Source organism: Podarcis erhardii, assembly GCF_964252035.2.
Source record: "Podarcis erhardii genome assembly, chromosome: 16".
NCBI lineage: Eukaryota > Metazoa > Chordata > Lepidosauria > Squamata > Lacertidae > Podarcis > Podarcis erhardii.
Genome location: NC_138514.1, coordinates 24,326,898 through 24,349,193, shown reverse-complemented (window position 1 = coordinate 24,349,193; position 22,296 = coordinate 24,326,898). Strand labels below are relative to the sequence as shown.

Below are 22,296 nucleotides of genomic sequence, written 5' to 3'. Positions count from 1 at the left end.
ATTTGCAGACGGGTGACTGAGCTTCCTTGGGGATCGCTGGGACCCTGTGTGTGGGGTGTGTGTAAACAAATTATAAGAATTCGAAGGGACACCAAGGGTCATCTAGTCCACCCCCCGCAAGGCAAGAACCGGTGCGGAATAACCTCGAGGACATTTCGGATCGCGCTGCTGGCCCCGTCTAAACGCGCTTTGCGAAAGTTTCCCGAACTTCGCAGACAGAGCGCTCCTTCTCTCCTGAAAGGGTTGGGGATGTTCAGACTTGAGGAAAAGGAGGAGGAGGAAGAGGAGGAAGGCATTCACGTCAGTCCATCCCCCGTCCCGTCCCGTCCCGTCCCGTCCCCCCCCCCCCCCAGCCAGCCAGTCGGCCAGCCAGCCTAAGCTAACCCAAGGCCTTGGCGCCCTTCCAGCTGGAGAAGGGAGGGAAGCAGTCCTTAAAATAGCAAGCGCTGCCTGCCCGGGCGTCCCAGGCCCGAACAATGGGGCGCTGCGAAGGGGGTGGGGGTGCGCACTTGATTGACAGCCGGCTTGTCCTCCGAAGGCGCGGCGGCTTATATAGAGGCTGGAGGTGGGGAAGGCAGAGCTAGAGAGACAGAGACAAGTCGGGAGGGAGGCTGGGTGCGGGCGAGAGGGAGCCACAGAGCCAGGCGCAGCAGGAAGGCGGATCCCTGGATCTCCTGGCCAGGCGATCTCCTCCGGCCAGCCTCCTCTCTCTCTTTTTGGCTAGAGCTGCCAGCCTCCGCCTACCCCCCCAGTTCCGGCCAAACTCCGCTCCCCTTCCCCGGCGCGTTTCGCTTTCCTCCGCCCTCCTCGCCGCGCTTTCCTCGGGGACTCCTCGCTCGGCGCTCCAGCCATGCACTGCCAAGCCGAAGCCCGGCTGGCTCCCCCGGGGCCGCTGAAAGCAGCCAGGCGGCGCTACAAGACTTTCATGATCGACGAGATCCTGTCCAAGGAGACGTGTGATTACTTCGAGAAGCTCTCGCTCTACTCCGTCTGCCCGGCGTCGCTCATCGTCCGGCCAAAACCCCTCCACTCCTGCTCCGGTAAGAACCGCTGCCGGGATTCGCCCTCGCCGCCTGCCAAGGGGACCTTCGCTTTGCCCTCTCCAGGCGAAGGAAGTGGTAGAAAAGTTTGAGGAGGAAAGGGAAGCCTTCTTTGTTGCCATTGGGGTTTACACCATTTTTACAACGTATAATTAGCATATTATAAATTATATTTATATGTATTTTTACATATAAATTACATTTTTCTTTTTTCTTTTTTTTAAAAAAAGTATTTAAAAGGAGAAACAAACTTATCAAGACATGTGATAGATATATGTTGTAAACAGCCCCTTGATCTCTGGATGAACGAATGGTATATAAAATTAATAAATAACAATAACTAAGAATTAAAGTTGACCTACCCTTTCCTCACCTGGGAGTAAGCCTCGCTGCATTCAGTACGTAGTTAGGATTGTGCTGGTGACGACAGCACTGTGTACCAGAAAATAAATAATTGGAAGCTACTTTGAGCAACACAAACTCCTTGGAAAGGTGGAATAAAGAACACTTGGAATAAAATAAATTAAATTCATGTTCAAAGTCAGTGAAACCTGCTTTGATATGTCCATAGCTGTCAACTTTTCCCTTTTCTTGCGAGGAATCCTATTCAGAATAAGGGAATTTCCCTTTTAAAAAGGGAAATGACAGCTATGGATATATCCTGCTGGTGAGGAAGAAACAACATGTTGTGTCCACAACTTTTCCAGGCATGAGCAACCCCCACCCTTGAAAAATCAGCGCAATTGGTCAGATTGGAGTTAGGATAATTCCACCGGTTAGGGACTGGCAACTGGAGACCCCAGGCTGAATCTGGCCCTCTATGAAAAAGTGCCAATCACTTCCCTGACCCAACAAGCTGTTGGTGACCCAGGTGTGTGGAGGGCCCAGTGGCTGGTGGGCAATAGGATTTACTGGCGGTTCATGGTGGAAGATGAGGATCGGGGCCTCACCACCATCTCCAAAGTAGAATCGCAGAATTGTAGAGTTGGAAGGGACCTTGAGGATCATCTAGTCCAACCCCCCACAGTGCAGGAATCCGAATATGGGGTTCGAACCTGCAACCTTGGCGTTATCAGCGCCACGCTCTAACCAACTGAGCCATGGAGTCCCATAGAATTCTTTCCAGAGCAGGGCCATATGACAGTCCAATTATTTTGGAGAAGGCGATTTCTGAGTGGGCAATCACGCAATTCCAGTTTGAGCTTCTGTCCTCAAAGCAGAGAGCTGCTCTGTTGACACCTCCTGCTCATTCCAGTGGTGCCCTTGAAAAAAGGGTTTCGTGACAGTGTGTGTGGCGGTGCCTCTGTCACCACTAACAGTAAGGGTCTAAACCTCCCATTCTGCCTCCCCTTAGCACACAGCTCTCCCCTTAGCACACACTCTTGGTCTAACAATGTCAGAAATGATGGTATTAATTTTGGGGAGCAGGTGGACTTTGCAAGCATGAAAAAGGACAGTGAAAATTTACTCTAGCGCTCGTAGGAACATGCAGAGAGCTACCTTAGACCCAGCCAGATCACTGCTTCATCTAGATCAGTATTGTCTACACTGACAGGCAGTTGCTCTCCGGTTTTTCAGGCAGGAATTTTAACCCCCTCCCCAAAGTCCTTTCTGGAAATCCCAGTGTTTGAGCCTGGTACCTTCTGCATCCGGAACAGGTGTTCTACTTTTGCACTAAGGTCCTTTGTAATTGTCAGGATTGGTTAAAATGCATTAGTTAGTTGTTTGGTTGTTGCTTTGAAATTACAAAGAAAAAAGTAGGAGAGAGATGGATTCCTCCCCTCCCCCCCCCCAATTTCTTCATTTAAAGCTGAAAGGTGGCATGAGGTTGATTTTAAGCCATGCTGATTATTGTGAGTGTGGAAATGGAATGCTGGCCGTGATTCTGGGTTAATCGGGAATAAAATGATGGTGGTCTGGATGCCTGTGTATGTGTATGTCGGATGGAGCTTTCCGTTTGAGCTGAATAAGAGTGTAGATAAACTTTGATCTAGGAGTAGCTGATGAGTTTATCAGAAGAGTCCAATAGCTTTGCTCTGGCATAGGCAGGATATGTTTCCCCCCCCTCCACTAAACAGTTTCTTTTCTGGTTTTTGAACACTCTTTGGTAGAAGCCGGATCTCTCTCCCTGCCAAACTCTTTATTTGTGTGTGATTTGGAGAAAGGACTCTTGCTGGGTTGTATTGGCCCAGAAAGGCGCTTACTTCTATTCTATGGGACTGAATATACTCCTCGCCTTCCAATTGAAGTTCAAGCATTTCTTTCCACTTGCTTCTCCTTGCTTGGCAGATAAGTTACGGTGCAATGACTGGAGTTAGATCAGGGCGACCTGAGTTCAAATTCTGGACCTCGTCTGGTAACCTTGGGCAAGCTGCTTTCTCTCATGCTAAATCTACCTTGCATGTTCGTTGCGAGGATAAAATAAGTAACGCTCAACTGGAACTCTTGAGGAAGGATGGGAAAGCATGTACGAGGTGAGGAGTCCCATTGTCCTCCATGGTGTAATCTAATTACAAGACTATTGCTTCAGTCTATTTCCTTGTTAGGAAACAGGCTCAGATGCGATCCCTGGGCACTGACTTTCGGTAGAGAAGGTTCGTTGCAAAGTGTCTGTACGTGTTCTGTTCTTGTGGTTTGGAAGCTTCCACTTGCAATATCTTGTAAGTAGAATGGGCACTCCTTGGATTAAAAATTGTCCCATAGGAGTTAATCAATTATCTGTGCTAGCAGCGAACGGTAGAATTGCACTTGCAGACGGTTCTGGGTTGACAATGGGCATCAGAACCCAAATCCATGCTGGTGATGCACGAGTATGAAAATGCTTCAGTCACTCGGGATTTGTGAATTATATGAAATAAGGAACTGGAGAAGTGTTGATCAAAAAATCTTTCAGACCCTTTTTTTGCCACAAAATATAAATTGAAATGTGCATTGAGGAGTTTAACTTGGCTGAGTCACCTGTGTCATTTTTTGATAAAGGGTTCTAGAAAGGAAGGAAGGAAGGAAGGAAGGAAGGAAGGAAGAGATTTTACTTGGAGCAAAACATACCTATCGCACAACCTACAGCCATTCCTCTGCGACTCGCCTAGGGTTTCCGCTGAAGTTAAGCACAGTTGCCCAATGAACGTGCAATGTGAGATAAGCCGTTGCTCATTGGATTCTCCCATAGGTATTGGGCGCTTAGCTTCACCTGTGGCAATGCTCCATTTGATGAAATTTAATAGGCTGTTGTATTTTCTCCCAGGGTCATAGACTTCCCCTGCCTTGCTTGGGATAAAACAACTGGATTTTTGATCTCCAACAAATCATTTTTATAATAGTTAAAAGGAGACAAGTCAGTGGGCACCTATATCACCATTTCAGATCTGATAGTCATATTATGCTTTTTTTCCCTTTTTACAACTGAAATAATTAAGAAATTCTCATTGAAATCCAATAACCAAAGAAACAAGCGCCCTATAAGCTGTCATGCACATCCGTAGTGCCACAGCTATTATTAGTGGTATAAATGCAGAGAAACAGCACAATAATTGTATTAGAAATCATGGATCACTTCAACAACACATGTCTGTGAAAGCAAAGAAGGGGGTTATTTAGTTCAGTGGAATTAACTTTTGTTTTGTTTCAGGGTACTATGAGATGGTATCTATTCTGGCTTTACTTTAAATCCATCTCTGTATCCCTCTGTTCGGTGCTGACAGCCTCCTAGACTTCAGTCCTAGGGAGAGAAACAGAGAAGACTTAGGCTGTGTATAAACCACTGTGTACTCAGCATCCTGCATCTCTCCCATTGTTCCTTGTGAAATACTGCGTTTTGATGCACCCTCCCCGTCTTCTGTCTGAATTGAAAAAAGAAGGATCTAGCAGCTTTAAGACAGTAATGTGTACACAGCCTTAAATCATGCTGAACCCAGTGAGATGGACTTCTGAGTCAATGAGTTTAGGGTTAGACTTTAGAATGTCTTTCCATGACATCCCCATCATTTGGGAATAACCAGTTTCATTTGCCCAGATGTTTGAATGTCTGGAGAAAGAGAGTGCATACTATAAGCAGATTGTGTCATTAATTAAATTGTTAGAAAAGCGCCCAGAGGCTGAATCTCCCTCTCCCCCAACTTTCCAGAGCAACCCATACTTGGAGATTATCTGGGTACAGAATTATCTTGTCATTCGAATTTTCATATCAATTTCCTCTGAACTTTCCCTTTTTCACAAGCAGCGAGCCAAGAATTTTGGATTAAATAGGTACTTATTAAAGACCTGAAGGCAAGATTTCCCCTTTACGGTTTTGGCTCAAGTTTTTTTTTTTTTTTCCTATAGAAAAGCCCGGAGAGAAAGGGAATCATTGCAAAAATGAAATTCCTTTTTTTAAAAAAAGAAAAGAAAAGAAAGAAAAGCTGCTGAAATTACATTTCCAGGCAAAAATCCCAAATCAGCTTGTGAAAGCATCCTTAGACTTCAGGCACCATTTTTAAATGAGCAATTCTGTATCATGTGAAAGATCATTCCGTGCAGAGGAGATTAGAAAAAGGGGAATAATTTCCGCCACTAGATTTAACTCTGTGTAAACTATCCTTCCCACAAACTTTCTACAGGAGCAGTATGAAACCAGACCCACGGAAACTATATCCATGCTTAATGCTATCACTTTCCCCTGGGGTTGAACTTAATTTGAAATGATGCATTTTCATATTTTTAATTAGTTGCGTTGACTACCATGAAACTTTTTTATGATCATCCTGCCTTGGGGAGCAATGTGGGGCTACTCACTGTAGTTTTCTGAGCATGTAGTAAACTTTGGTGACTCAGTGGCTGCTCACAGATGACTCTGTTACAAACATTTTCATGCCTTATTTACCTGAATTCTAAATCTTTGCGTCTTTGAAAAGCAGTGAATCAGTAGTCTAGAAATTGTTCCAGTAGCCTCAGTTGTTTCCTGCAATTTGTTTGAATGCCATTGTATATAATTCTTTGAGTGGTGTTGGCTAAAATGTTAAGAATTTGGGTTGTTGGGTTGTTGTTTTTTGTCAGGCCGGTTAAAACCAAAACCAAAACTCTACTATGATTAGTAGCAGTGTTATTATTTAGTACTGTGCCACTAATGTGTATGCTAATTGGCACTTCACAGCATAAGCAAAAGAGAGGTCTCTGCAGCAAGGGGGCTGCAATTAAATGGCCGAGAATGGTGGGGAAACCAGGGGAAGAGAAGACCGTTGCTGCAGCAGAGAATAAAGGCGGGGAGAAGGTGATTTAAGATTTTGCTAAAAGGTGGATTTTACGGAAGATAGAAATGAACCCATATAGCTTTTCAGGATAGATTTCTAGACACACACACAAACACAAAAAGGCAGTATCAATTTTTCTAAACCACAGTATGTCAAATTAGAAACTTCCCACGACTAAACTTTACAGTGGATGCTTGATTCGCATCACTGTTCATGGAAAGCGAAGATAAAAGATCCTTAAACTGATCTGCAGATGAGGCTGATATATAGATATGGGTGATGTTAATAAGACTTTTTGTAACCAGAGCTCAGTTGCCGATTTAAACCTTGGCCTGAGTCACTGCTCCCAGTGTTTTCGTAAGCAGGAGAAGAGTCCAAATGGCAGTGTAAAAATTAGCGCAGTGCAAGACTTATTTAATTAAAAATTTATATTCCCATTTAAGAACAATGGGAAGGAAAAGAAAGCTGCATAATTTCCCCAGCTCCAGCGTTTAAACTGCTTACTCAGATATCCTCCCGTCTCTGAAAGCTAGAAGATGAAGGAAGAAGGCATCATGTAACTCTGCCCAGGCGTGACCGCCCTTAATTGAAACCGTGTAAAGTTTGCCCAGATATTACAGCAAAGGCTGCTTCTAAAATGCTTGGAATAATAATCTTCATAATTAATCACTTCATCTTTGCAGCTGTGCAGCATGGCAGACCTTTCTCACATCGGGAGTCAAATCTCCGAGTATTTGTGTTGGCCGGCATGGCGACCATCTCTCCTTTTCATCTCGGAGCCACTTGGTTGGGAGGGTCAGAGACGTCTTCTTCAATCCTCTTGGCGGTCCCACTAAGACTGGAATGAGAGAAGATGTCTGCAGACTTAAGCCTAAGAAGCAGAGCAATCTAACACAAGCCCCTTTATGAAAGAGTAGAAATCTTAAAAGCCCTGGGATCCTGGATGGCCAGTTCTCTCAATTCCAACTCGGATCTCGCACAGGAGATTAGTATGAACGCAAAGGCATTTCAACATTAATTTTAAACTGTGGTGTCTTGACCTTGATTTACACAAACGCAGTCAAGTTTCCGGACCCATGGAATAGCAAAACATGCCAAAGCAAGCCTAGGCTGCATAGGAGAATATGAGAGGATGTCTCTTGCATTTCCAAAAGGGTCAGAAATCAAAGAAAAGAACTGGATTTGGGGGTCTGGGTTGAAGTAATCCAACTGAATCTAATAATCTGAGAGTTTTTTTTATAAAAACAACAACAACAACAACCATATTCTTATCAAATTATATGAGAAAAATGTCAACACAGATTCTATGTATCTTGGTGAAGTTGTAATATGATTCAAAAACACTAGGAACAAACTCTAGAGGTCATTGGTCAGACCTCAGAGGTCAATCTCATGATGGATCCTATGCCCATTTCACTTAATAATGCTAATAACCTTTCTTTGAAGCCTGCTTTCAAATCTCTTATTAGTGGCAAGAGTTGTTTTCCCTAGGCAGGGGAAATTTCCAAGAGTTACAGCCACGATAGAATAGCTGATCAAAGCCATAGAAACTGCAGCAATGAACAAATTGACTGGCGATGCTTCAGTTTTATTAGCAGACAGGTGGGGAGTTTGTTGTTTGTTTTTCGTGTTTATTGGAACACACATTGCAATTTCAATGTACTGTATCTGGTTCAAATTGAACGACAACAATAAAAGAGGGAGAGTTTGATCTCGAACTTCTTGAATGGGTCTGATGTCTGATGAAAACTTCTGTGTTTTGCATAAATTCTTTCCACAGCCCTTGATCAACAGCAGCAACATAGTCTTCCAAGAAAGCAACCTTAGGCAGGTTTACCCTGAGCACTAAGTCCCATTGTGTCTATTGGGGCTGACTTTCAAGGGCGTGTGGTAGGAGTAACTTCACCATCAGAGAGTAAACACCATTCTCTTACCCTGTGTGCAAAGAGTCCAAATGTTTCCAACACATCCTTTGCGTAATCACTTACGCTGTTCAGTAATTCTATTCAATTGTGTGGTGTGGTGGCTCTTTAGATGATAATGTGTATCCTTCAAGATGTGGTCAGCCAGCCAGCCTTGAATATGGGGGGTCATCTAGCTCATTTTGGGGAATGGGGCCTTGGGCACTTGCCCTCAAAGTCTTGCCCTTATGTGTACCAAATGTGCCACAACCTGGTGTGAAGTGGGCGTCTGTAGTCATGGCTCCTAGCACTCTAGCACCTGGAGAAGGGGAAGGGCCATAGCTCAGTGGTCTGCATGCAGAAGGGCCCAGCAGCACCTCCAGGTAGGACTGGGAGGGAGCCTGGTCTGAAATCCTGCAGAGCTACTGCCAGTCAGCAGAGACAATATTGAACTAGATGGAACAAAGGTCTGGCTTGGTATAAGGCTGCTTTCATTTGTTTTAGACCAAAACATCTGGAGGGCACCAGGTTCACTAGCTTGTGATGGCAAAATCCATGGATTTATGCCCTTCAGATCAATCAAATTTATTCACCTTGATAGCCTGTGGTTTAGGACTGGGTGTGCGTTCAAATGATCTAAATGGCTGCTCCTATGACATGTGAAGCAACAGGTTAGGAGGAGAGAGCGAAATTTTAATAAGTGATCAGAACATGATTGCAAAACCTTGGAGAAACACAAAGGCCCTGTCTATTGACTATTGGCTAAGGAAGGCCTGGGACATTGTGGTATTGTATCGAATCATAACTTATAATTATGAAGAGGAAGAACTCAGGCAACACAGATCTTTCAAAACAACTGGTTGTCATTTATCTTGTATTGAAATCAGAAGAACACTGGTGGGATGGTTATTAGGAATATCTGAAGTATGAGATGATTTGTTTTGGTTTTGTGAATATAATTAAGCAATACAATGAAGTTGCCCAAAGGGAGCCCCATAGCTATTCCGAATGTTGTCATACTCCATCTTCCAGCAGTTCCAGCTATCATGGTCAATAAGCAGTGGTGATGGAAACTGCACACCAGTCACATCTGGGGGACCACAGGTTCCTATCTCTGCTCTAGAGCCCCACTTGGCCACCCTGTGTGCTAGCTCAGAATAAGCAAGCAAACAAATTGTTGGTGTAAATGACCAGATGCTTCAGAGCTGTGACTGTCTGCAGAATCTGAGTAACAGGACCATCAGACTTACCACTGTCCACCTTGCTGTTGGCTACAAATGTCTATGCTTTCCTAGATCTGGATGACAAGGTGCATCTCCATGGAATTACTGCATTTGGCAGAAGTCATGCCTCTTTGGGTTTATGGACTATCAGTCTGGAATCTTATGTATATTCAGCTTGGCCTTGCTTCCGAGTGAGCGCCCCATAGAATCAGTTGCTAAGCTGGTCAGGTTCAGTCCTGCAGGTAGACGGCTCTTTTTATGCCTTTAATTTAAAGAGGCCAGGGGCAGTCAACAGGGTTAATGTTCTGTGTATCAGGCAGCAGCATCTACGAGAGGTGGGAGAATGCAGAAACCTAAAAAAGGTTTTAGGTTGTACAATAACAGCACGAGTGCTGATTTTTTCTGAGCCTCATCCAGGCTTGTCACCTCTGGGTCAAATGCAGAGAGGAAGCAGATTTATGGTGCATTATAAAACCACCCAGTTTCTATACGGATGACCCCACAAGCACCATGTGGGATTCCATGTAGACAAGGTCAACCGAGTCCCAGCGTGGTAGATTTGGCTGGGTTTTAAATTTGATCTGGGACACTCTTCAGAATCCGGGTGGAAACCGTTTCTGCTGGAAAATATTTAGCCGGACCCCTTTCCCCTTTTAATTGAACGGATACTGTTACGGCATTCCTGAGGGACTGCGCGGAACTGTGGGAAAGGAGGGAGAGAGGAATGGATACAGTGTGCTTGTATCCCAGTGTGGAGGAGCATGAGATCCCCTTCCACCTAGAGCTTATTATTATCTGAAGCGTAACAGCTGTATTAATCCTGTTAAATAAAGCAAACACAATGTTGTGGCTAATACCTTTTATCAGGCTCATTTACACCTGAGTCCAGCGAGGTCGCATCCTGTCAGTCATGCATTCAGCCAGGATTGGGTGGCCGACTACAGAGGCATTTGCTCCCCGGAGCTCCATCATGTGCCCGATAACAAACAGCTAGAAGGACAAATCAGATTTCTCTTTCCCTGGATTGCAACTTTGGTAGATGTAATAATATCAGTTCAATCCCAAACCTTTATTGTCATGCAGACAAAATTCCGAAAGGTTCTGTACAATAAAATCACTCTGCAAAATATGCATCTAACAATTGGAATACCGCTGTATAGCATTCACAGATCCTCATTGTGTGTTGAAGGACCTGGCTACTATCTCCATCTTATCCCCATCCAGGTTAGACATCTGAAAGGCTACCTTGCATTCAAGCAGATGTAATATATTGATGTCATTGGAACAGATGAAACTGAGCACCCATGAGCATCCTCAGGCATATTTTGACCCACTTCAATGTCTGCTGTGGTGAATATTCAGGTGTGGGGATTCATATGATCATAGAGGAAGGGGCCCAAAGGGTAATCCAATCCAGCCCCCTGCAATCACAGCTGAAGAATCCCCAACAAATGGCCATCTCTATTTGAAAACCTCATTGGATGTGCAATGAGAGGGGGGGAGACTTAGCTTATGATGTGATGCCACCATGCTGCCTCTCCCTCACCCAACTGATTGCCACATATGGGAAGAAGAAGTTCCCAGTGGGATAATCGCACACCATGTGGATTATTATACCCAGGCATTAAGAGAAGAGAAGCTAAAGGAGACATGAGGCCGCCATTTTCCTTGACAACCCTGCGTCATTTGCCTTTCCACCCTAAGTTGCTGTTCACCTGCAAAATAAGATGCTGGTGCTACCCATGACATACATTTAATGCACATTTAAATTGACATGGCTTTCCTCAAAGAATTCTAGACCTCCTCAGTAGCTGCTCCCAGGTTTTGGAACTTCCTCCCTAGAGCAGCTAGGCTGGCTCCCTCCTTCTGTTGGCAGGTGAAGACTCTCATTCCATCAGGCCTTTGGGAAACAATAGGTGGGGTTTTGTTTTTGTTTTTTAATAGTTCTGTGCTTTTTCATGACCTGAATTTTAATAGATTTCTTTTTCATGCGGTTTTAATTCTATTAAATTATTTTTGAATGAATACCTTTTGCATTTCTTAATCTTTTTGTATTTTTGTAAGCTGCCTTGAGTCCCGGTCTGGGGAAAAGGTGGGGTATTATTATTATTAATAATAATAATAATAATAATAATAATAATAATAATAATAATAATAATATCTATAGTTTTCCTCCCCCACATAGGGAGTTCCTGTCACCCTTAGTGAACTGCATTTCTTGGATTCTTTGGGGGAAGTTTTAAATGTGCTCTGAGCATGTGGCGTGGTCGTGACCCCAGGCAGAGGAGCACATGAAGAAATTTCTGCTTTGCAACAGGAGGGCCACAGCAGGCCTCCAAGACACCATGATCCTTAAAGTCGAAAGTCTTGCCATCCAGGCATGGACTGGGAGTGATATTATGTTTCTAAAACCTGACAGAACTCCTCGTTTTTTCTCGCCGTCTCCTCTGACAAATGCAATGGAGTAGCTTCTACAGCTCAGCTCCCTGTTGTACACCCTGTCTTATTTTCCACTCCTGTTCCTGGTTTTCTGGTGCTAAATTTAGCACCTTAATAAGTATGCACCAGTCTCAGTGCAGTGACCCTGAATAGATAACTCCCCAAAGTTGCTTGAGTGGGTGTTTTGCATCTCGTCCCCTCCCTGCAATTGTCCCGTCTTCCTCCTCCACCTTTTATCAGGGCTTATAATCTTCTCCAGTTTTGTTGCTAATCTGATCTTGCACATGCCTGCCTATTATTTACCGTTCTTCACAAAGGTAAAAGACTCATCAGTTATGAGGATTATGGGCTTTCAGCACAAAGGAATCAAGAGAAGGATAAAAATGTATACAGCTGCGGTTTAGGATGATTAACCATTGTGTGGGAGCCATGCAACCATTTCCTTATTTATACTGTGGCAGGGGAACAAGCACAGATTTATTTTATTTCAATTAAATGTCATATGACCTCCAAAATAACAAAAATAACAAAACAATAAAGTTTTCAGTAAAAAACAACCCTTTAAAATGTTCAGAAAAATAACAATAAGCCAAAAACCAGATTGAAACACATGTTTGAATAGGCTTTGCCTAAACAAAAATGTTTAAAGTGGAAGTAGTGAAGATGTCTGCCTGAAGTCAAGAGGCAGGGAGTTCCAAAGTTGCACTAAAAAAAAAAAAAGATTTCTTGCAGGTATGGAGTGAGTGTTGAGTGGCATCTGTAACCGCTGCCAGTTCCACTGATCAAAGCTGTTGAATGGGCTCATAAGAGTAAGGGAATCTCGCAAGCAGATGTTAAATGTGACTTAGGTTCTTCCCTTTCAGAAAACACTAGAACAATTGTAGTGAAAGAAAAACCGTACGAGTGAGTCATTTAAAAGTCTATTTTAAAAGGTGCTGATAACTTGGTGCTGTCAGATCCCATCCCATGCAGTATGAGAAATAATTTCCCCACCCTCGGATCCTAAGTGAAGTTTCAACCAAATCCTGTCCTATGCTTGTTTACTTGGAAATCCACATAGATCACCTGGACTTCCTTCTTTAGCAAAGGTGAGGAGTGATGCTGGGGTGCCGAGATCTGTTAATTTCACTTTCTCTGTTCCTTGTTTTCCCACTCTCGAGTTCACTTTGACACATGCCTGCATCGGTTTGTAGTTGATTATTTCTTCAACATCTCTTCTTGAAAGTTTGCCAGCATTTCTTACCTGTCGTTTCTTTGGTGAGGGGTGCTCCCAGGTGGTCATTATTTTGGGGTGGGATTGAATCACACGCCAGCAAACTCAGTGATAGCTGATTGTGCAGCAAACCTGCTTCCCCAAAAGATTGCACATCTTGCGATAAGGAAAATGTGCTTGAACGTGTGGGCTTATACATGCTTGACACAACATCATCTAAACATGTCCGAATGAATATTCAATAAGTAGTCAACATTGTCTAATCTCCCAGCAAACAAACTTATTCAATGAGATATTTATCTTGTCTATGGCAATCAGTGGGACTTGGGAGTGTTCAGTGGGGATCATACCTATAGGCCTTAATAAAAATCTGTACTTTACTCCCTTTTGTTCAGAGTGGTACTGTACCACTTGGGGCATGAAAGCTGCTGGTTCAGAAGAAGGGTCCATGAAAGATGTTCCCCTTAATCTTCCAAGGACATATAACCGGTTGGGACAGAATTTGCAGGTGTATTCCAATTTAATAAGGTGCACACCTTATTAAAAATAACATGGTTGGGATGGGATTATCGGGTGCATGTCTAGAAGTTAACATCACCCAAGTTAGGATTCAATCTCTCTCTCTCTCTCTCTCTCTCTCTCTCTCTCTCTCTCTCTGTGTGTGTGTGTGTGTGTTGTGATTAATGTGGCCATTTGAAAGCTGTAAAAAAACCCAACAGCTTTCAAATAAGGGTACCTGCAGACCCTCAGTATTTTGATGGAGAGATTCAAGGGCATACAGGAAATTTAGGTTTGTGCAGTTAACGTGGATCAAAACACTCTGCCGCCCTTCAGCAACAAATCCACTTAAAAAAAAGAAATGTGCTTTTGTGGTTTGGAAAGTGACAGGGAAAGTGTGGAACGAAGGGATGGTTACTGGGAAGACGTCTAAACATCCCGCAAGCAACTAGGGATGGATACATTTTGCTGTATATCCTGCAAATAAATCAGAATACACGCATGGCAAAGACCAGATACAATCTCATCTCCACGAAAGCTTTGTGCAAGCAAATCAAGGTGGATGCTCCGTAATCGTAGGCTTCATTTTTTGCTGACAATCTCCTTCAAAGATTTATTGGTGTTTTAGATTATTAAAGGGGAGGCTGTACAATATCTATAGAAACGAACTGTGGTTGCATCCTGGGCATGCCAGCACTGCAAGTTATGCTCAGAATACTGTGGAAGAGGTCTTTGAGGAAGGGTGTTTGGTTAACAAACCTGCTAAACTCTCTTGAAATGCTCCACAACTCAGGACATGGATGGCTGTGTTGTCTATGGATCTTCATTAAAATCATGACAAAACGTTTAAACTGCCAAGATCCCATGTAGCATCTGGAGAAGAGCAAGCAGTTTTTGCATCATGTGGCAGGGTTTGGATATGGGCTGTGTGGTTGGACAGTCTAGAGGAATCAGTGTGTGAGAGCAATTGCGTGTCTATGGTGACCCGTTCTTAGCTTGGTATGACAAGCGTTTGTTTTGAATTCATCTTTATAGGGTCTTCATCTGAAGTGCAGGAGCTGTATGTAGGAGGCATGTGAAGTCCACAGTAAGAATGTTCATAATTTGTATCGGGGAAGGGTCATCGCTCAGTGGTAGAGCGCCTGTTTTGCATGCATAATGAAAACTTTCCATCGTGAAATTGTTACTGCCCAAAGCCTGAATTTCAGGTGCTTTCTGAGTGCTGGCATAACCTGATGCCGACGTTTCATTAAATACTGAACGGCACTCAATGTCAGGTATCAAAAGCATCAAATAGCAATTACTCCATCTTGCCAGCTCCCAAATACTAATTACCACTACATGCCAGCAGTCAAGCAATATTGTTACCGAATGTGGAAAAAGAACACCGACTGCACTCAACAGTCAGATATAAAAATTGCAGTACAGTGGTACCTCGGGTTACATACGCTTCAGTTTACAGACTCCGCTAACCCAGAAATATTGCCTCAGGTTAAGAACTTTGCTTCAGGATGAGAACAGAAATCATGCTCCGGCGGCGCAGCAGCAGCAGCAGCGGGAGGCCCCATTAGCTAAAGTGGTGCTTCAGGTTAAGAACAGTTTCAGGTTAAGTACGGACCTCCAGAACGAATTAAGTACTTAACCTGAGGTACCACTGTATTACTAGATGTACAAGTAATTATGTTTCTGTTCCTCTGGTGTCTTAATTCCCACCTTTCCCCTCCAATACTTACAAAGCGATGGCTGATTTCATGTAAAACTTTTGAACTTGTGAAATTGACCAAGAATTAGGAAAAACCCGTTTTGCTGTACCTATTGCATCCTTGGAGCAATAGGAGAGACAAGGAGGTGTGTGGGGGGGATTAAGAAAAGTGCCTCCATGTTATAAGTGCCTCCAAATCCTCTCTTTGAAGACCTGTAATAAAGAAGGTTGTGCTTATGATTAATGAAAGCATTTGACATTACACAGGATGATGTAATTGATCAGTGTAGAAACCATTTCTATTTCAGTAACTCATCAGGGCAGTCCTGGAAATGACATGCCGTTGTCTCCACAAGCTGTTTAGCTCCTGATTAAATTATTTAGCTGAAGAGGATCTGCACAGGGGCTGAAGCAACTGCAAACTCTTTTGTTCAAACACCCATAAAGTACGTAAATCAATATGTGGAGGCAGGCGGGAAGGAGCACCAGTCTGTTCACTCGTTTCAAAAGCACAGAATGGGGAGCAAGACTTTGAAAAACTCAAAATACTAGACCCCCTCCAAAAAAACCCCCTCCTGCCTCTTTGTGGTCATGAGAGCTCTGTTCAGTTTCAGACATTCTTAGGACACAGCAACACATTCATGTAGACACAGCTGGAATTACAGCTGCAAGTCATGCACCATCGCTACTACTACTACTTATTTATTTATTTATTTATTTATTTATTTATTTATTTCATCTATGAATCACTTTTATGAGGCGTTCCAAGGTGGTTTTCAATATAATAAAAACAAATATAAAAGAGTTGCATATATAAAAAGTTAGTGCAATTGCATATGTAAAGGCAATTCTACTACTACTACTATTATTACTACTACTACAAAAACAGAATAAAGCACCCAGGACAAAGATCTCCATTGAGATGGCTTGCTGAAATGGGAAAATCTCTGGCAGGCACTGATGTTCCTTTGCATGCTACATTGATGCTCCTTGCAACATGGATGCTTGACTTCCATTGCATTCTCTCAGGAGAGCCCATGTCTACGTGCAGAAAGAGGAATCTAATGCACGGGTTTCAGAGGCAGGGCTTGCCGCTGCGCTTCTCAATTCCCTTCTCCACACACACTTATCACAGCGCTTTAAGGATGTCTGCTTTCATGAGCATTAAAAACCCAAGATCACATTGTTGCTTGAGGTAGGCAAGTCATCCCACCCCACCCCTCCACACACACACACACACACACAAACACACACCTTGTTCCATGCACTGGAGCCAATTGGTCTACTTGGCTGTTGACTCTTGCTTCAGCACTGGCGGCAGGACAGCATTCTCCACCACACCTGAGGGCAGCAGGCGAGTTAGAGCTGCAGGGCAGGACAGGTATCCCACAGCCCTGCCCTTCAACCCCTCGCTGCTGTCGCCCAACGCAGCACCTGCCATCTGAGGCAGTTGCCTCACCCCGCCTAATGGTAGGGCACACCCTGGAAAGGATAAACAGAGCTGGGAGGGCAAGTGTTTCCAAAAAGGAAAAAACAAACAAACCTATACTTGGTCAAAGCAGTGTATATTATATTGCTTCTATGTATATTGTATGGTTTCTTTTTCTATTTTATAACCTTTGTTGAAAAATAAAGAAGTTCAAAATTACAAGTGCACAGGGTAAGATAAGACACAAAAAAGATGAAGAAACAAGAAATAGTACTCATGTAGAAAACAAATCAGGGAAAAAACTGGGTGCATTACAAAAAAAGGGGGGGACTTGTTATTGTCGTTAAGCAGACCTTAGTCTAATATGATATTTATAAACATGAATTCGATGAATTCCTTCTACAGTGGTACCTCGGGATACATACGCTTCAGGTTACATACGCTTCAGGTTACAGAAGCACAGAAATAGTGCTTCAGGTTAAGAACTTTGCTTCAGGATAAGAACAGAAATTGTGCTCCGGCGGCACGGCAGCTGCAGGAGGCCCCATTACCTAAAGTGGTGCTTCAGGTTAAGAACAGTTTCAGGTTAAGTACGGACCTCCGGAACGAATTAAGTACTTAGCCCGAGGTACCACTGTATATTGTATGTTTATGTTGCGAACTGCCCTGAGATATGTGGCTAAAGGGCAGTATTCACATTTAATAAGTAATATATAATGATGTTATGCAGTTGCCCTCACTGAAGATGTTCCCAGGGAAGGCCTATGAGATACTGAGCGGTGGCTGGGTCCTCCATTGCTTCAGCCAGTGTTAAGTGGTGCATGGAGCAGATTCATCACCGCAACTGAGAATGAGCAAGGAATCCATGCAGTCAATGAATGGGGACTAGCAGCCTACAGGATAACAAGGCCTTCTTGTTCATTATTGTCTTGCATCTGAGAAATTAGGGTTGCCATATTTCAAAAAGTAAACACCAGGACACCCCAAACATTGAGCTTTCTTTTAGGAAGACTGCCTTGTCCCGTCCCCCCCTGGACGTCAATTCCTCCTTTGAAATCCTGGCAATGTCTAGGAAAATCTGGACGCATGGCAGCCTCAGAGAAATGCTTTTTAAATTTATTTAAAGGGTGGCAGCTGGGCTATCCTCAGACCAATATCTTGTGGCGCCCATGGGCAGGAAGCACTGCCGCCTTCGTTTTGTACACAGGGGGCAGCTTGCTAAGCAAGGAACTTTAGTCACCCTGATCCACAAATCATTTAAAATGGATCTAGACCCCCTGAAAACGTCAGGCTTCCATGTCAACTCTCCCTTGCCTTAGCTGGCCAGGTGGAGCTGCTTGTCTTTGAGCCAAGTTCTTCCATCTCTCTGGCTCAGAATTTATTTACTTTTTTTGCATTGCTAGCCCATCTTTTCCTCCAAGGAGCTCAAGTTGGCTTACGTGGGTCTCCCTACGTCTCATTTAATCCCCATGACAACCCTGAGAGGTGGGTTAGGCTGAGAGGCAGGGACTGTCTCCCTACCACCCAGTGAGCTGTTTTATGGCCCAGTGGGAGATTTGAACCTTGGTCTCTCCTAAGTCCTAGTCTGACTCCCTAATCACTGCACCACAGTGGGTGGAACTGCCTCTCCTCTATTGCAACAAATACCTTGGTGATGATTTACCTACCCCACTTCTATCATATCTTTTGGATCAAGGATGCCTTGCCTGCTTGGCAGTTCATAAGATATAATCATTAGGATTGTCAGCCAGCAGAAGACTTATTACAGTGTGATTCTGTGCATGCCTACTTACAAGTAAACCCCACTGAGCTCACAGGGAATGACTCTGAGCCATGTTGAAGGTTGTATCAGTTATTCAGTTGGCTGCCATCATGGCATACTCTCCAACATTTCTCCAATGAAAATAGGGACTTCTTGTTCCATTATAATTATAATTATTTATACTTGCCCATATAACTGGGTTGCCCCAGCCACTCTGGGTGGCTTCCAGCATATATAAAACCATAATAAAACATTAAACATTAAAAAAAAAATTCCCCATACAGGGCTGCCTTCTGATGTCGTCTAAAGGTTGTATAGTTATTTATCTCCTTGGCTTGGAGGGGTCGCATAACTCCATACCCTCCAACATTTCTCCTAAGGAACAGCGGGACATTCTGGGATCAAATCAGAAACCTGGACGGTTTCTGTAAATCTGGGACAGTTCCTGGAAAATAGGGATGCTTGGAGGAGCTGTCATAGCCATGCCTACTCAAAAGTGCCATTGGATTCAATTATTAATTCAGTTCAGCTAAGGCTAAGATAGACTTCTAAACAGGTGGCAATAGATAAGGACCCAGCGGACCTCAGGTGAGAAAGCATAGGAGAGCACTGGGCTTATTACAGTTAAAGCCTGGCATCAGGTCGAGGGCCACTTACCCGGTAGTTCCCGGAAATGATGACTCTTGGAGCAAGGCCCATTAGATGTCTTGACTGCCAGCGCCTGGGATGCTCACCTCACCTGGACGTAGAGTTTTAAAGGCCAACACCAATGCCTGCCAACAAGATTTTAGCTGGCAAGCAGCATAAGTACAGTGGTACCTCAGGTTACACATGCTTCAGGTTACATACGCTTCAGGTTACAGACTCCGCTAATCCAGAAATAGTACCTCGGGTTAAGAACTTTACCTCAGGATGAGAACAGAAATCGTGCTCTGGCGGCGCGGCGGCAGCGGGAGGCCCCATTAGCTAAAGTGGTCTTCAGGTTAAGAACAGTTTCAGGTTAAGAACGGACCTCTGGAACGAATTAAGTACTTAACCCAAGGTACCACTGTACAGAGATTTAAAGCATTGCTCGAACCACTGTGCTCCACTACCCCTGACCTGATTGGGCCTGATCTTCACCCTTATCTCTGGATATACAAACTCAATAAATAAATAAACTAGGGAGGTGTGCATGGGAAGTGTCCAGCCAAACCTGAAATGAAAGCAGAGCACTGACGGGAAGGAGGAATATATTTCCTGGAATAACACCTTCTCTAGGGCTTGCTGGCTGGCATTTCTGAATCTTCCTCCAGTCAGAAAGGGATTCAAGGCGGCTGCCTCTGCGACTGAGTCACGTTGTGCCCTAGATCTCTTGAGGACTTTATATTATTTTAGCAGGTGGAAGAGTCAGAAATTGTCAACTATGCACTGGGCCATTCTGAAACCAGTCTGGGGCCTGACTGGGGAGATCCAAACATCCAAAGCCCACCCCTGTTAACCCAGAACACCCTCTCTAGCCAGGATTCTTATTTATTTATTATAAGTTTCTATTATTCGGCTTATAGTCCTCTTCATGCCAAAATAGGCTTCTAAGTGGGTTACAGTCATAAAAAACGAATGGCGTAAAGAATAAAATATAAACATCCATGGAAAAAAGGTGAGGTTCCAACAAAGGAAGAATGGCTTTTGAAAATGATGCTGAACTGGCAAGATAAACAGCAAATATTAGAGACCAAAATGACAAAAAGATTCTTTGAGAACTGGAGGCCTTTTATTGAATATTTAAAGAAATACTGTAGCAAGATGAAAACACCAGCAAGACTTGAAATATGAGCCACAGCGTTAATTATCAAGATAAATGGGTTTAAATGGATGTCTTGAATACACAGCATTCAAAGGTAAATATGGAAACCATGGAAGGGGAGGATGGGAAGTCGATAAAATAATTAATTTACGGTCTATGTTAAAATTTGTAAAGTTTTTATTGTGAAAAACCAATAAATAAGATTATTACACACACACACACACACACACACACACACACACAATTAAAATACTGAAGTAACAAAACAGCCTTGTTAAAGCAGTAATTAAAACAAGAGACTCGGGTCAAGAGATTATGGGAATGTCTTCAAAAGCTAGGTAGGGCAAGGATTCTTCTCAAGGGCCGATTCCCTCCTGGGCAACCTTCTGAGGGCCAGCGGTGCGCGGGTCCAGAGGCAAAAGTGGGAGGAGCAACACATGCAAATTTTACCTTTGTACAGCAGGCTAGGTTCTAAACTCACTCACACCCCCTTCCCGACCCTCCATTCTAGGAAACAAGAGTCACGATCAGAGTTCAAGGACGTATCCTGTCTCGGCAAAACTGGTTGGGGTGTGAAGCTAAACCAGCGAGGGGGTATGGTCTGGGGAGAGTCCTGGGGGCCAGATTTAGGGGCTTAGAGGGCCGCATTGCCATACTGGCCTGAGGCTCCCGCACCCCTGCCTTAAGCTACAGATGAATCAAGCTAAAAGTCGACTGGTTAATCAAGCCAAAAATTATTGACTCTAATTTAAGTCCCACTGCGAGAGGAGTGGTAGGATAAGTGCTGAAGCGAGAGGCAAACAGTTTGGCAGGAGGTCAATCTCTCCAACTTGTGGCTTAGTTAGGAGCAGAGTGTGTGCCCCTTTGATGCCATCTCTGGGTCTCTGTCCCGTCTGCCTTGGCAAGCTCAGCAGTTAGCAATGCTTTTTATTTTATTGGGGTGGTGTGTGTACCGTTCCCTCCTCATTACCCAGCCGTGAGAGATTTGACTGAGCTAATTGACAAAAACAAAGGTTTGGCCGGCCGGCCAAAATTCCATCATGTGTCATTATGCATCCTTCTAAATTGTATTGTTTGTGCAGCTGTTCTGCAAAACGGGCCACTGGGTTTATTTTTGTCCCCCAGAGCTGGGTGTGGAGGGAAGAGAAGGGTCTTCTTCCTATTGTGGCAGGTCTGAGATCAAAGAATTAAAATAACGCAGCTCAGGACATTCAAGGGTGCTTTGAGGCGGGGAATCACTTCACATTGGACTGTGGAGATATCGCCAGCAAATTATGGGCAACAAGATCTTTTTACTTAGTGGGTTTGCCCCGGAAAGAGTGAATCTGAATTAAATGGGAGTGGGAATACGGGCTGACATTTTGATGGCAACCTTGCAGTGGGTAGGGTAGCATTTTTAGGCTCCTGAACTTCCTAAGTGAACTAATTTAATGGCTGACTTTTCGAGGCTTCTAATTGTGGCTCTCATGGACGAGCTGGTTAGTGTCCCAACAAAACTGGAAATCTCCGCAGAGTTTCCTTACTACGCTTGGAAAGCATGTGTTTGAATGCTTTCTAATTCTAGATTCCTAAAAAAAATGTTTTAAATAGAACGTAAGAGAAAGGAACACGACTGGGGGAAAGTGTTATTTGCTATGAATTCTTTTAATGCTCCCATCTTCACTATACAGCTAAAGCAGTATAATAGTATTGCAGAGATGGAAGGGTCTGTGAGGGTCTACTAGTCCAACTCCCTGCAATGCAGGAATCTTTTGCCCCACGTAGGGCTCAAACCCATGACTCTGAGAGTAAGAGTCTCATGCTCTACCAAATGAGCCATCCTAGGACTGGGCCATGGCTTCACCAAAGAATCCTGGGAACCCTAGTTTATCAAAGGTGCTGAGAGTTGTCGGAAGACCTCCTTATTCCAACTTGCAGAGTTGCAATGTCCAGAGTTCCCTGGGAGGAGGGATTGGATAGTAAACTGCTTTCCTGCTTATGTTCTTTTAAGATGTGGCTCCTAGACTGGTGACTGGGTGCGGCCGCCGAGACCACATAACACTGGTCTTGAAAGATCTACACTGGCTCCCAGTACGTTT

General features: G+C 43.9%; 1 protein-coding gene across 2 annotated transcripts in view; it reads left to right on the top strand.

The window, feature by feature from the left end:
• Nucleotides 1–565: 565 nt before the first annotated feature.
• Nucleotides 566–22,296, top strand: part of BARX2 (BARX homeobox 2) — a 45,951-nt gene continuing 24,220 nt past the window's right edge. The window contains exons 1-2 of one of the 2 annotated variants that reach the window (XM_081843192.1): nt 908–1,040; nt 6,949–7,254. In XM_081843192.1, coding sequence (XP_081699318.1) covers nt 7,209–7,254 — 46 coding nt within the window. In that variant the 5' untranslated portion in view covers nt 908–1,040; nt 6,949–7,208. Of the gene's footprint in view, nt 1,041–6,948; nt 7,255–22,296 lie in introns of both variants that reach the window. The other variant, XM_081843191.1, reaches the window with a different exon arrangement.